At 37.4% G+C, this 14,054-nt stretch overlaps 2 protein-coding genes across 2 annotated transcripts; both read left to right on the top strand.

Annotated features, from left to right (window-relative positions):
- Nucleotides 1-909: 909 nt before the first annotated feature.
- LOC130717127 (ATP-dependent DNA helicase Q-like 1) lies at nucleotides 910-6,020 on the top strand. The gene is made up of 9 exons (XM_057567246.1): nucleotides 910-1,682; nucleotides 2,251-2,511; nucleotides 2,820-2,983; nucleotides 3,137-3,233; nucleotides 3,312-3,355; nucleotides 4,178-4,292; nucleotides 4,383-4,736; nucleotides 5,361-5,585; nucleotides 5,807-6,020. Exons 1-9 carry the CDS (start codon nucleotides 1,191-1,193, stop codon nucleotides 5,915-5,917), a joined length of 1,863 nt encoding a protein of 620 aa, XP_057423229.1. The 5' UTR covers nucleotides 910-1,190; the 3' UTR covers nucleotides 5,918-6,020.
- A 2,110-nt stretch (nucleotides 6,021-8,130) lies between these two features.
- On the top strand, nucleotides 8,131-9,711 carry LOC130717131 (uncharacterized). The gene has a single exon (XM_057567250.1). It carries the CDS (start codon nucleotides 8,131-8,133, stop codon nucleotides 9,331-9,333), a length of 1,203 nt encoding a protein of 400 aa, XP_057423233.1. The 3' UTR covers nucleotides 9,334-9,711.
- Nucleotides 9,712-14,054: the final 4,343 nt, after the last annotated feature.

Raw genomic sequence — 14,054 nt, forward strand, 5'->3', positions numbered from 1 at the left:
CGGGTGAACAGTAAAAAAACCTTGAAACTTAAGTTAGAAGATATGGCTCCGTTTCATGAACCAACATTTTAAAAAATAATAATAATAGCTTGTTTGTTTACCATCAAACATCAATTTCAGTTCCAAAAAAGAAAGTGCTGAAATGAATTAAAATGAAGTTGGGAATTAGATTTTCCTTTGGTATAGTTTTGGCTAAAAACAATAAGTTTAGATAGGACAAAATGCAGTTAAAAATTGAAGAAACTTGCTAGGTTCTTTTCCAATTTATGGTTTTTAATATTTTACCTCTATAACGATTTAATCGCATTGATATAATTTCGATTTCCATTTTATCATTTTAACAATTTAACCATTTAACTGCATTGATATAATTTTGAAGGGTTAAATATGTTTTTTTTTCCCTTTAAAATAATAAGAGTGAATTGAATTTAATTCCTCTAAAAAAATTCATAGCTCTTGATTCCCGAACATTAACGAAATGAGTGAAATTAGTCATTTGGTTCATTTTGTGGAGGCTTAAAACTGCCCCTAAACACAAAATAAATAAATTGTGATAGCTAAAAATCGTTGTAATACACAAAAATCACGACAGAAAATATGATAGGGACTTACTTCACCTATTTCAAAAATGTTGGAGACTAAAAACTTTTATTTTTTTGAGAGACCAGATTCAATTCACACATATTTTTCAAGGATTAAAAACTTATTTAACCCTGGGGGGAGACAAAAGATGGAGAAGAAAGTTTTCTCCAACTACTATTCCTTCATTTTTTTCATCCTTTTCAAACTAAATAATGAAATGAATTACATTTTTTCGGTATTGACTGAGTTATTCTCAGACCTAGTAACAATGAGACTAATTAATCGTTTAACGGTCAGCGCATCAAGCGGTAAGAACTAACTAATGAATCTTTTCATTTACAAAAATTGAAATTCGAACCTCATACCACTTATCACTTATTTAAGGGATGAAACATTGAATCATCACGGAAAAAAAAAAAACAAACCCTTCTCATTCCCTCTTGTTTATTTTTACACCAAACAAGATAAATTGACTCAAACCCCGCCATTCCCACGGTTTCCCTCCAACTAAACATAGGTTAAACCACCACCCCTTCGCCTTGAATCAACGGTAACACGGCGCAGAGGGGGCAAAATCGAAGCGACCGCCACCGTCCACCGCCATCGAAATGGGAAGAAGTAGCCAGAATCAGCAGCCGGAGCACGATTTGGAGTTAGAGAAAACTCGCTTAATCAGCTTAGCTCTCGAATTCGGCTTCGACCAACACTCCGCCGACCAATGCTTCAACCGCCTCCTCGATCTCTACGGCGAAGACGGTCGCGATTTCATCACCGTCGAGCACTGCGGCGACGATTTCCTCACGGTGTTGGCGGAGTCGATGCCAGCCACTGAGGAATGGGATGACGATCCGCGCGAAATGGAGACTCAAGCTTGTGGAACGCTGTCTCACTTGCTTGAGAAAAGTGTTCCTGCTTCCGCTGATGGTGCCGCCTCCGCGTGCTTCATTGATGTTAGTGATGATTCGCCTCCTCAACCTCGCAAACTCCGAAGCAAAGTGGTGGAGTTGGGTTCCAGTGAAGATGAGGAGGATCGTGTGGAGTTTGGCTTTTCAAAGGGAAAATCTGCTGCATTTCCTGCTCAACATTCCCCAATTTCTGTGGTAACTAATTAGTATTAACTTAATGTTTCTGAATTCGCAGGCTTGTTAATAGCGCGGAATAGTGCTATAGCGTAGCACCCTGGGGTTCACCGCTACTCCACTATTCACCGCTATAGCGCTCGAAATAGCGTTTTTTGGGCTTGCTGCTACGCTACGCTATCCGCCATTAACAACCCTGTGAATTCGGCATCATGACTCTTTTTTGTTACTGATTTCAATCTGTGGTAATGAGCATAACAAGTAGTAGTATTTAAGGTATTTAGATGGCAAAGGTTGTAGGCAGAGAATTCCCTTGACTATTCCATGTGAGCATTGATTTTCCGTTATTGTAAGACTAAGATGACAATGTAAAATTGTTGAGAGTATGGCTCATGGGTAATGTCCTGTAACACTAACCCAAGGGTATTCTGAATCTTAGTCAATATACGAAACTATAGCTGCCCTGTAGTCGCAGAAGTAGGCAATTTGGCTGAACTGTGTGGCCAAAGTCTTGTGTGTTTCTCTTTACTCTGATTCGGTATTCGCGTTACTGTTCTAACTTATACTGAATAGTTAATGTATGTTATAGGATGGCAGAAGTGGCATAACCCAAGGCTCAGTTTCATCAACTTCCAGCAAGATACAATCCTCCTTTGCATCGAAGGACAGATACAATACTCTAACTTATGAAGAATTGCAGGCGCTAGATGATATCGAATTGGCAAATGTTGTTATCTTTGGTAACAAGTCGCTTCGACCATTGCAGCATCAAGCATGTAAAGCAGCTTTGGCAAAGCAAGATTCTTTTATTCTTATGCCTACTGGGGGTGGTAAATCACTTTGCTATCAGGTCATTTCTTTTTCTTAAGCCCTATTCTAATATATTTTTTGGTCATCTTCTTCTAACAACTTAATATCATTGATAGTTATATTTTTTTGAAGTAACTATTCAATCAAAAATGCTAAAGATCTAGAAATTCAAATTCAAATTATTGCAATGTGTATCATGAATGTCCCTGTTTTTTTCATAGCTTCAATGGCAGTTACAAGCTGTTCTTTGTACCAAAATTACATTAATTGGTGAAATATTGTTATCTGTCATCTTATAGTTATAGCTTATATACTTTTGAACATGTTTATTTTAATTTGTGTTTACAGCTTCCAGCAACTCTTCTACCTGGAGTTACAGTAGTTGTATCTCCCTTACTTTCACTCATTCAGGATCAGATAATAACACTTAACCTGAAGTTTGGAATACCTGCTACTTTTTTGAATTCTCAACAAACTGCTTCCCAGGCCACAGCTGTCCTCCAAGAGCTAAGGTGAGATTCACTTTCTTGTATATTCTTATCTATCAAGTTCTGTCCTATAATTTTCCCTTGAAAAAAGTGTATAGTTTTATTTGAAAAATACCTTTCAGATAACTGATTGCTTTCGTGTTTAAATTTTTCTTACATCAGTTTTCTTGTTTCTAGAAAAGACAAACCGTCATGCAAGCTCTTGTATGTGACACCAGAGAGAATTGCTGGAAATCAATCATTTCGTGAGATTCTAAAATACATGCATCAAAAGGTAATTTTTTATTGATTTGAGTACATTTTATGAAACTACTTTCTTATGTGCATTTGTGTTTGGTGCTCCCTATTACAGGGACTGCTTGCAGGTTTTGTTGTCGATGAGGCACACTGTGTTAGGTATGCCTTGTATTTTTGTGCTTAATCCCATTAACTCTTTTATATCAATGACATTAGTTCTATGAAATTTCTGAGACACAACTTTGTTATTTATTCTACCTTCTTGAAGCAGCACTGCCCCATGTGGTCTGTCTCGTATGTGACTGACTGATTACAATATATGAACAAACCCCAAAATTGTAACTACTGATGAAGTGCTGTTATTGCATAAAATGTCATTTTGAATTGAGCTCTTGTGGTGACCTTTAAGAAGGCAGATCAAGTGAAATTGGACAGCTTGATTACAGTAACAAGCTTTGGATATGGTGAGATCACAACATCAAAGGTATGACCTTAGGTCATCTGGCTGAAGGTCTTCAAATGATGCTTCCTTAAGTTCATAACTTCTCAAAAAAATTAAAAAAAATGGAGAAAAAGGACTTCATATGAAAATGGGTTAGAATTAGTAGAAATAAGGATTAATTTCTTAATTCGGAGTTCTAACACCGGATCTTTTTGAATTAACTGGTATGTCATTTCGTAGGCCAGAAGTCTGTATTCAGTCTAGTTTTTGGTTTTCCTGGGTGATGCAGTTCTTGGCTGCTTAAGATACAAAATTGATATATGAATATGAATTATTTTCTTAGCTTAAAGTTACACATAGTTCCATTACAAGTACTATGAATTTTTCTGATGAAAATACTACAAAGTTGAGCTGACAGAACAGTGGAGGCAGGCCTCAAACAGTTAGAGATGGGGGGGTTGTTAAAGCTGAATGATTTCTGTTGTTGTAAGAGATATCTATTACTCACTACTTTTAAATTGAAAATTATACTTTTTCAGCCAGTGGGGACATGATTTCCGTCCTGATTATCGGGCATTGGGATCTCTTAAGCTAAACTTTCCAGGTGTACCTATCATGGCATTGACTGCCACTGCAACCCACTCAGTTCGCGAGGTAATTAGAAAAGCAGATTGCAAGTATTGACAAATCTATCTAGTATTAATCCTCCCTTTTTAATTTTCCTTTAAATTGCATCTGTTTCAGGACATCTTAAACGCTTTGAGAATCCCGCGTGCACTTGTTCTTGAAAGAAGCTTTGACAGACCAAATTTGAAATATGAAGTGATTGGTAAGACAAAGGAACCGCTGAAGCAACTTGGAGAGCTAGTAATGGCTCGTTTCAAGAATCAGTGTGGAATTGTTTACTGCCTGTCAAAGAATGAATGTGTTGAGGTCTCAAAGTTTTTGAATGAGAAATGTAAAATTAAGACAGTGTATTACCATGCTGGCTTGGCTGCCCGTCAGAGAGTTTCTATTCAAAAGAAATGGTATGACGGAGAGGTCCATATTGTATGTGCAACTATTGCTTTTGGAATGGGGATTGACAAACCTGACGTTGTAAGTTGACTTACGTTTTCTTTGTAACTATTATGATATTGCTGGTATCACTCTCATTTTGGTGATTGACATTGTTTATGACTATCTCTATTAAGGCAGCTTCATGATTGATATATCAGATAAACTAAGCGGTCTATTACTGATATGCTACATATATACTGAACCAGTGTGGTGACTACGAAATGAAATAGAGGGACCAACCCTCATGTATTACAATTTTCTAGCACAGCATATATCAAAGACCTTCATGTATACATAGGAAGTCTTCTCCAAGGCTTGTGTTCATGATTGACATAACTGAGTTAAAATGCAAATGATCATTTGCATAACTATTCAAATTCCCAGTGATATCTCCTTATCTATCCTGCCTAAATGCATTGAAAGTATAAACCCAAAATCTAAAGCCATTATAGATCAAGTCTGCCTAATAAACATAAATATAGCTTATATATTAGTGCAGCATTTGTATGCTTGGCTAGGGCAAATTGTCACATGTAAGGTGAGTAAATGCTCTACAAATTGCTAGTTATAGAATATTCATACTTCAATAAAATATTCTTAGTGATATATGAGTTTTACAGTCTCTGTTACTCAAATTATCCATTTCTTGTCATGTGTTTTCAGCGCTTTGTCATCCACAATACAATGTCAAAATCAATTGAAAGCTATTATCAAGAATCAGGAAGGGCTGGAAGAGATAATCTTCCTTCAGTTTGCATTGCTCTGTACCAAAAGAAGGATTTTAGTAGAGTAGTATGCTTGATAAGAAACGGACAAGGATATAAAAGGGACAGTTTTAAGTTAGCAATGGCTCAAGCCAAAAAGATGCAACAGTACTGTGAACTAAAGGTAAGCAAGCTCCCTTATATTTCAACGTCTGTTGTTTTATTCTTTGTCCCTCCCACATGCATCTAGTCAGTTTTAATACTGTTGTAAATATTTGTTCAAAAAAATAAAACCGTTGTAAATAGGGGTTTAAAAGTTTGATTTATAGACATGAATTTTCGTATAAAATGTCCATAAATTTTTCATCCATGAAACTTCTAATTTTATCTGGTTTGAATGTTTAGGTTGAATGTCGAAGAGAAACTTTGCTCAAACACTTTGGAGAAGATTTTGACAGAAAAGCATGCAAGCATGGATCTAACCCCTGTGATAACTGTCTCAAGACTGCATCCTGAGACGTTCAATTTCAAGTTTGATGTGCTCTAACCATTTCAGTGGACCGGTTGGTCTTATATTTATGGCATTAGCTTATAATTGAAAAATTTCTTGATCATATTATTTTTCAGATCTACCTTAAGGAACTAGAAGTATTCCAGCTCAGTGTATATATACAAAAGTTGATCCTGAATGGAAAACTTAAAAACAAGGTTGAAGGGGATAAAAAGAATAATCACAAAATATTCTAATACTGGGAAACTGGGTGTTGAACACCATCAAGTGCTCATTTGCGTCGGTTGCTTCTACGTAAGTGTCCAAAGCCAATGTCTTGATCTTGTCTGAAATTACCGTGCCACGACTGCATATGAGAAATGTTGAAAGTTTGGCACCACCTTGGTTGATGATTGCGACACAACCTCTCGTGCCCAATATGGGATAAATATTCGGAATGAATGATGTACTGCTGACCAGGTGATATATAGTTCTCGAATCAGCGCACTAGGAGTCGAAGATTTAAGATGATGTCAACCGTTAGCCAAGAAGGTATGAGTAAGTTCAACCACTTGATTTTGCAACGGTACATTCTCTTGTCAAAGCTCGGTCAAGCTAGTTAGTTGTAACATCTCAACTATGACTCCAACTGCATCAATCCAACCGTTTGCATTCTCACTTAAAGTCTCCGACTTTGTCTACTGTCGAACATCTTCGCCTTAAAGTCTTCTCCTCAAGGACCTTGAAAATGTTTACAAGGGCCAACGATGAGCTTTAATGCTCACATAACATAGTGAATCTTAAAGATCGAGTTAGAATCATGATGCAAATCCTAATATTTAATAGTACAAAAGTGAGCATACATTCTACGTTTCCTATGTTATTTCGGTTGTGCGGGGTCAGTTTAGTTATAGTATTTTATTATTTGTAAATAGTTTATTTAAGAAAAATCCTTCATTTAATCTTTAGATAAAAATATTAAAAGAAATATTAACAACACTCTCTTTAATATTTCTTTTTAATACTACTAGTATATGACAAATATTAAACCTACATATGCATGATTCTAACTTGGGTTGTGACTTTCAAAAAAAAAAACTTGGGTTGTGGATCAATAGGCCGACTTTAACATCCACCAACGAGTATTCTTTCATTTTTCTTGGGTTCGGAGAAAACTGGAACGAGGCTCTGCTTTCTATGATGTTCACAGATTAGTATGCTAATGCTATGTATCTTCCTTATAAATCATTAATTTTATACATTTTTTTAATTGTAGAATGATTCCGTTATCAGAATTTTCACCATTAGCAGCGGAAAAGGACCAAGGATCCTATGAAAAACAAAGGTTTTAGCCTGTTTTCACTATTTTTTCTACACAACACTTTCTGGAAGAACTAGTCTAACAGAAAATCTCAAAATCATTGAAGAAAACCCACCTCTTTAACTCCTTCCAGCCAGCCCAGGAGGGCCGAAAAAACACTTTTAAACAAAAAAATAATTAAGACAATTTTCCTTATTTGGTTAAATTCACGTCTATCTAAGCAAGTGAATTGGTGTAGTGGTTCAGCACTTCATCCTTTAAGTAAATGGTTGGGGGTTCGAATTTCAACTTTTGCGAATAGAAAAAACTCATTGGTCAGCCCCCTACCGCTTAGTGCGCTGACCGTGGGGCGAGAGATTATTCTTACGACTGTCGGTTGTGGAGATACCTTGGTTAAAGACAAAAAAATTCACGTCTATCTCATTATATTTTAAGTCATAAAATTCATATGATTTTAATGGAATCTTTATAAGAGAAGTACTTTTTTTAGATTGGAATGAAAACAAAAACATACAGAAGAAAACAAAAAGAGGTAAAACTAACCATTCTTCAACAATTGGAGAACATCTTCCGAAGAAGAGGACCAAGTCTTTAGTACTTCTCTCTTCTTAAGTCTCAATTTAGTTAGAGAATTAACCACTCTATTAAGGTCTCTAAAGGGATGTTGGAAGACAACCGCACAATTTTATTGTACTAAAATTCTCGCTTCAGCCAAATACGTTGTGCAAGAGTGAAGATTGAAAGGGTCATTTTTTTATTACTAGTAAGTGACTATACTATAGTAACCAAGCATGCCATATGTCTCTCTCTCTCACTACCTTCTCTTTTCATTTTCCATATTGTGGTGAAAATGAAAAATGTATGATAAATCATAAATATATGATTAGTGTTAATTTATTATTTGTGTTCAGAGCATTAATGCATCACGTCAGGTCAGTTTCTGCACGGACGGTCACTCACATTACATTTATACACTCCTTCCTCTTCTCTTTCTCCTTCCTTCCTTCACATTTGTCAGTTAACACTCTCTGTCACTCTTCCTCCTTCTCCTTCACCACAATAATGGAACTCCTCCAACCACCTCCCACCTTCGACAGCACCTGCTCCACCCCTTACGTCAGCGCCCCATCCAGCCCCGCCGGCTTCTACTACAGCGCCCCCGCTAGTCCAATGCACTTCGCCGCCATCACCTCCTCCTCCGAGTTCGAGTTCTCCGCCAGGTTTGGCTCCGCCGCCTTAGCTTCTTCTGGTGCCATGACCTCCGCTGACGAGCTTTTCCTCAACGGCCAGATCCGCCCCATGAAGCTCTCCACGCACCTCGAACGGCCACAACTCCTCGCTCCCTTGCTGGATCTGGAAGGTGAGGAGGAAGATGAAGAGGTTGTTGTCAGAGGTAGAGATCTGAGGCTCAGAGACAAGTCTGTGAGGAGAAGAACCAGATCTATGTCTCCTCTCAGAAACGACACGCCTCTTGAGTGGGCAGAGAGTGAAGAACCTGAAGACAAACCAAATCAAACCAACGACAACAACGTTGACAGCAACAATGGCTGTTCCTCTGAGATTCTGGAGAGTTCAAGGGACAAGGTAGTGGATGAGTTGGGGTTGGGTTTAGCCTTGGGTTTGGAGCAAACTCCATCAGTTTCAGCTTCATCTTCTCGTTCTTCTTCAGCTGGAAGAAGCTCTAAGAGATGGGTTTTCTTGAAGGATTTTCTCAGAAGCAAGAGTGAAGGAAGAAGCAACAACAAGTTCTGGTCCACCATTTCCTTCTCACCCATCAAGGAAAAGAAGAACAATCATCAGAATCTGCAGCAGCATTCAAAGGACAACAACAAGCCTAGTGAGAATCAGAGAAATAATGGGTCTTCTTCAACCAAAGGAAGCTCTCAAGGTTGGGCTAAGAAAATGACCGGAAAACCCACCAACGGCGTCGGGAAGCGGCGCGTGCCGGCGTCGCCGCATGAGTTGCTGTATAAAGCAAACAGGGCACAAGCTGAGGAGTTGAGGAAGAAAACCTTCTTGCCTTACAGGCAGGGTTTGTTTGGTTGCTTGGGGTTCAGTTCAAAGGGTTATGGAGCCATGAGTGGGTTTGCTAGAGCCTTAAACCCTGTTTCATCAAGGTAAAACAGTTTCATGTTTAGGGTCTTCCTAAACTTGTACATACAGATCGATCACTATCAATTACCACTATCATCATCATCACTATTATTATGATTATTGTTTGTTAATTAGATCATTTTGGAATCGTTTAGCTTAGTGTGATAGCTTTTAAGATCACCCACCCCATGTTTCCATTATTGGGTGAATGAAAAAGTTTGGTTCTGATGGTTCAAATTGGAAGCCTATGCTAATAGGTTTCTTCTTCCATCGCCATCGTCCTTGTAGATGATGATGCTGATAAAAGCTAGGCACAATCAATGTACTAAGTGTACTCACAGCATCACTATTTATACAGTTGCTGTGCAGTAACTGGAGTTTTTATATTATTCACACTGTTCTTAATTTTTGCTTTGTTATATTAAGTACATGAGTTTAGGGTGAATTGAGCCTGAGAAATGGTTAGATTTTCCTTGTACGATATTATTTTGTGGGGTTACATTTTCATTGGAAGGGAAACCCCAAATGAATGTGCAAAAGGGGGACAGTTACAGAATCCGCGTGGTGTGGGGTGCCCTGTTATTAGTTGGCTCTGGTCCCATAGAAACAGTGAAGTCGATTTTCAGCCTGGGTTGGCCGCACCGCACAACTTGGTCGCAAATTTTGAGTTTAACTCTTACATCGATTGAGGGTTTGAATCATTTTCGCGTTAAGTAAAATCTCAGTTGGTGGAAAACTCTCGTTAAAGACATTCCTTGCCCCTCATGTGGCCATGCTCACAATGCGGCCGGACTTGCTTGCAGTAGTAGCCAACCATGCATACCCAAAATTGAGTCTTTGCATGCTCGTCTCTCTAGCGCACTACTAACGCCAACCATGCATACCCAAGTCTTTGCTTTTCTCTCTAGCGCATTACTAATCTCTAATTAGTAATTTGGAGATGTTTTCTCTATGTTTTGCCATTTTATTTATAAAAAAAATCAGAAAAGAAACACTGATCCGAATATGCCACTCACCACATCACAATTGAAAGATCTTTTGTGTTTTGTAAGCATCTTTTAGAACTTAAGTATTTGTTGTGATGTGAAAATTGCATGAGAATGAGATAGCTTTGAAAATGATGGCCATTAATAGATGAGGTTAAATGAGTTTATCCTTTATATTGGGGTCCATATGGTTAGATGTTGGGTTATTATTATGCCATGATAGCTAGGTAGATATAATTTGGATTATTTTGATCCATGAAAAAGATGTTTGCAAATCTATATATAAGCGACAAGATGTGGACATAAAGTAGATTGAGATTATTTTGACATTGACTTGCTCTTAAGTAAGTATTATATAAGCTGGAATAATGGAACCCATCTAAATCCCCAAAGAGTAGTTCCATTTTCTTTTTGGATGTTTCTATAAAGGTATCTTTTTTCTTTTCGTAATAGTGTTACGTACCGTCCCGTTGCTTGTTGCACCCTCAGTTTTCTTTACTCAAAGACCCCACTGCAATAGTTGAAGGGTTTTCTTTTCTTATTTGGTGGAAGATTTAAAAAAGGAGCCAATAAATACTACGATATGTGGATAAGAATGGGAGGTTACAACTCCTTAAATACGGTGGTGGAATTTAAATTTGTTTGCCGGCGGCTTCTAAAGTTTGTGGCAAAATAAGACTACCACTACCACGCCACCCGGACTTTGTTTGAGTACCGGATAATTTGGAATGTCCAAATTTGGGCTTTATTAAAACTATGGTGGGTGAAAAGTATGGCAATAAAATGTCACTAATTAAACAGATGGCATTGAGGAGGAAAAAAATCTTTCAACATAAAATGGATACAAGAAAGCTCCAACCCATAAAACATACAAGACTATCAGGTATCAAAATAAAGCTCAAGCTGAATTTAGCAGATAATCCCAATGCTAGCCCACATACCAGAAAGATACATGGATTCAAGTTTAGACAATGATGATAATGTGAACATAGATAGTAAGTATCTATTATAAATTTATAAGAGCTAGTAATGAAATTATTTATTTAGTGGCCAAAATTTTTTGAGTACCATTAAAGCAACATTATCACTGTATCCATATATAGGCGTAGACTATGGTGGGTGTTTCAAAAATCCACCAATGCACCAAGGGTTAAACACCGTCAAATGTAAGATTCTATAAATATTTCTTAAATAAATTGTTGTGATTGAATCAGTGGTAACATATTATTTTTGTCAATATACCTTCTTTCATTCACCTACGATCATCGCACCCCAAAGCTTGACTCCACTGTGACTCCACCCACAACCATCCTCATTTTTGGGGATCTTGCTATCGTCTTCACTGACATTGGTAGGCGGGGTCAGCACGATATGGAATGTGCCAAAGAACCCCCTGTGTCGAACGTGCCATTTGTTGGCCCATAAGACCACTAAAGCTTCAAATTGAATAATTGTATCTTCACACCTAAAAAATGAGGTGTCGAGAGGTGGAGGAAGAGAGAGATATGAAGAAAAGAGAGATAAAGTAAAGATGTGATAGGTGATTTGATTGATAGAGGAAAGTGAAATAGATAGAAATGAAGGTGGAAAAAGAGTGGAAAGGGTGTATATATCATAACTCGAACTCCCGCCCCCTTTTAGGTGGATTAGTGGGAGGTGGGGCATGTTTACCCGTTTTCCATTCCAACCCTCTCCATAAATCCATTATCCCCCAACTCATACGATCATAATCGACCACTGGAACCCTACATTAGGACCTCCACTCAACACCCCTAAACAGACCCACCATTTTAGGTTCTACCCAACCACCATTTACGGTGGAGCAAGAAATAGAGGAGTCGCGATTAAACAAGAAGATAAATCCTAAGTTGGATACACGCTATGACCAATGCAAACGAATGTTATGACTCACTTTGAGACAAAAAGTGAACATAACTATTCTTGACGACTATGATGGAAGTTTATTCACATTCTAGTGGATTGTTATCAAACACACATAGAATCTTTACTTCATTCTTTCTCTTCCATTACTTTCATCAAATAACTAATTTATCTACTCATCTTCACATCACTTTCTCTCTACTCGTCCTCTGTCTTTATACTCTCATTCTCATAAACCAAACATAGTTTAGCATTTAATTTTTCCTTCTATAACATACACTAACTGTGGTTTTCCTTTAATGAAAAATCTGTTGGTGTCATCCTCACACTTATTCATGTCATCCATGTTCATATCGCATTTTAAGTTTGCGGTATCGACAAAATGCATACTACACTTTAAATTGCAGTATGCATTTTGTATTTTTTCATACCACACTTTAAAGTGTGTCAAGTGTATTTTGCAAGGAGGTGACATGAATATTGTGAGGGTGTTTTTCCTCTTTTACTTTCTTTTATTTTTTTCCCACCAATCAATCATGGTAAAGAGGATATATTTCATTCACTCTTCAGTAAATCACTCACTAGCTAGCTACCTGTACTGGGATTCCCTCCTTTACTTTTTTGGGATTTATTTATTATGGACCAGTTTTTTGTGGTCTAATGTTACACCACTCCCGGTTGACCTGATACCATAGGTAATATTGTATTTTTTAAATATTTGAAAACAAAATAATTAATTTATAAACCATAAATGATTTAATTAGTAAATAAAGATTAGTAGTTAATTGAAGGTAAATCATAGTGGTAATTGGGGAGGTAAAATGATAAGGTAAATCAGTTAATTACTTAATTACTCCTACTAATTACACCAAAAAATCATTAATTGTCTCCCACTTACTCACTTCAATTACTCCAACTACCCACTCACTTTAATTTTCAAAATCAGATCTAAATCACTTTCATTTTCAACCCATACGCCCCAGAAATCAAACACAAAAACCCATTTGGCCTTTTGTTCTCGAGAACTCTTTAGGGTTCATGGCCACCTTCATCGCAACCCACCTCCAGATCTAGCGTTCTCGTCGCCTTTCCTCTTCCTCCAACCACCTTCATCGAAGGCCGAGATCGTTCGTTCAACGTCGCCTGTTCTCTTCCTCGAAACCCACCTCCCTTGATACCCACCATCCGTTGAAAACCCACCTTCATTCGAAGCCCAACATCGAATCCGGTTTCCATGGGTGGATTCGTCTCCAGATCTAGCGAATCCCTTTGTCACACATCGCGTTTCCTTTTCTCATTCCACCGAAGTGTAAGTTCTTCATTTCTCATCCCCTTCTCCTTGTTGAAGTTTAGGATTTAAAATTTTTGAAACAAGTTGGTGATCTAAGTGTCGTTTTCGAGTTCTGAAATTGGTTTTTCTTTGTTGGGTTTTTTCCAGATTAAGGTGATTTTGAAAATAATTACTGCATGAACAAGAGAGAATTATTTGGTTCAATTTTGGGGTTCTGCCAGATTAAAGCGATTTTGATCCGTTTTAGAGTTGAAATTTGGGTTTTCAAATTATTGAATTGAAGTCAATTTGAAATTAGGGTTGAATTTGGGGGTTTTCAAATTAGGGATTTGACATTATTCTGAAATTAGGGTTGAATTTAGGGGTTTTCAAATTAGGGATTTGACATTATTCTGAAATTAGGGTTGAATTTGGGGGTTTTCAAATAAGAGATTTCAAGTGTTGAAATTAAGTAGTGCATGTATGGGATGCGAAGATGTTATCCTGCAAACACTTTTTTAATTTGTGATTCGAAGTATTTTTGGTTTTTTCGTTACTTTGTTCAATTATTGGATTGAATGAATACTAACAGTAACACTTTCTGTTTGTGT

The sequence above is a fragment of the Lotus japonicus genome, chromosome 5 (genome assembly GCF_012489685.1).
Source record: "Lotus japonicus ecotype B-129 chromosome 5, LjGifu_v1.2".
NCBI lineage: Eukaryota > Viridiplantae > Streptophyta > Magnoliopsida > Fabales > Fabaceae > Lotus > Lotus japonicus.

Bases quoted from the DNA above. Each gene is read 5' to 3' on its own strand.
- LOC130717127 (XM_057567246.1), top strand. From the start codon at position 1,191: ATGGGAAGAAGTAGCCAGAATCAGCAGCCGGAGCACGATTTGGAGTTA. The intron at 2,512-2,819 runs GTCATTTCTTTT...TTGTGTTTACAG, and splicing joins GTAAATCACTTTGCTATCAG to CTTCCAGCAACTCTTCTACC. The intron at 2,984-3,136 runs GTGAGATTCACT...TCTTGTTTCTAG, and splicing joins GCTGTCCTCCAAGAGCTAAG to AAAAGACAAACCGTCATGCA.
- LOC130717131 (XM_057567250.1), top strand. From the start codon at position 8,131: ATGCATCACGTCAGGTCAGTTTCTGCACGGACGGTCACTCACATTACA.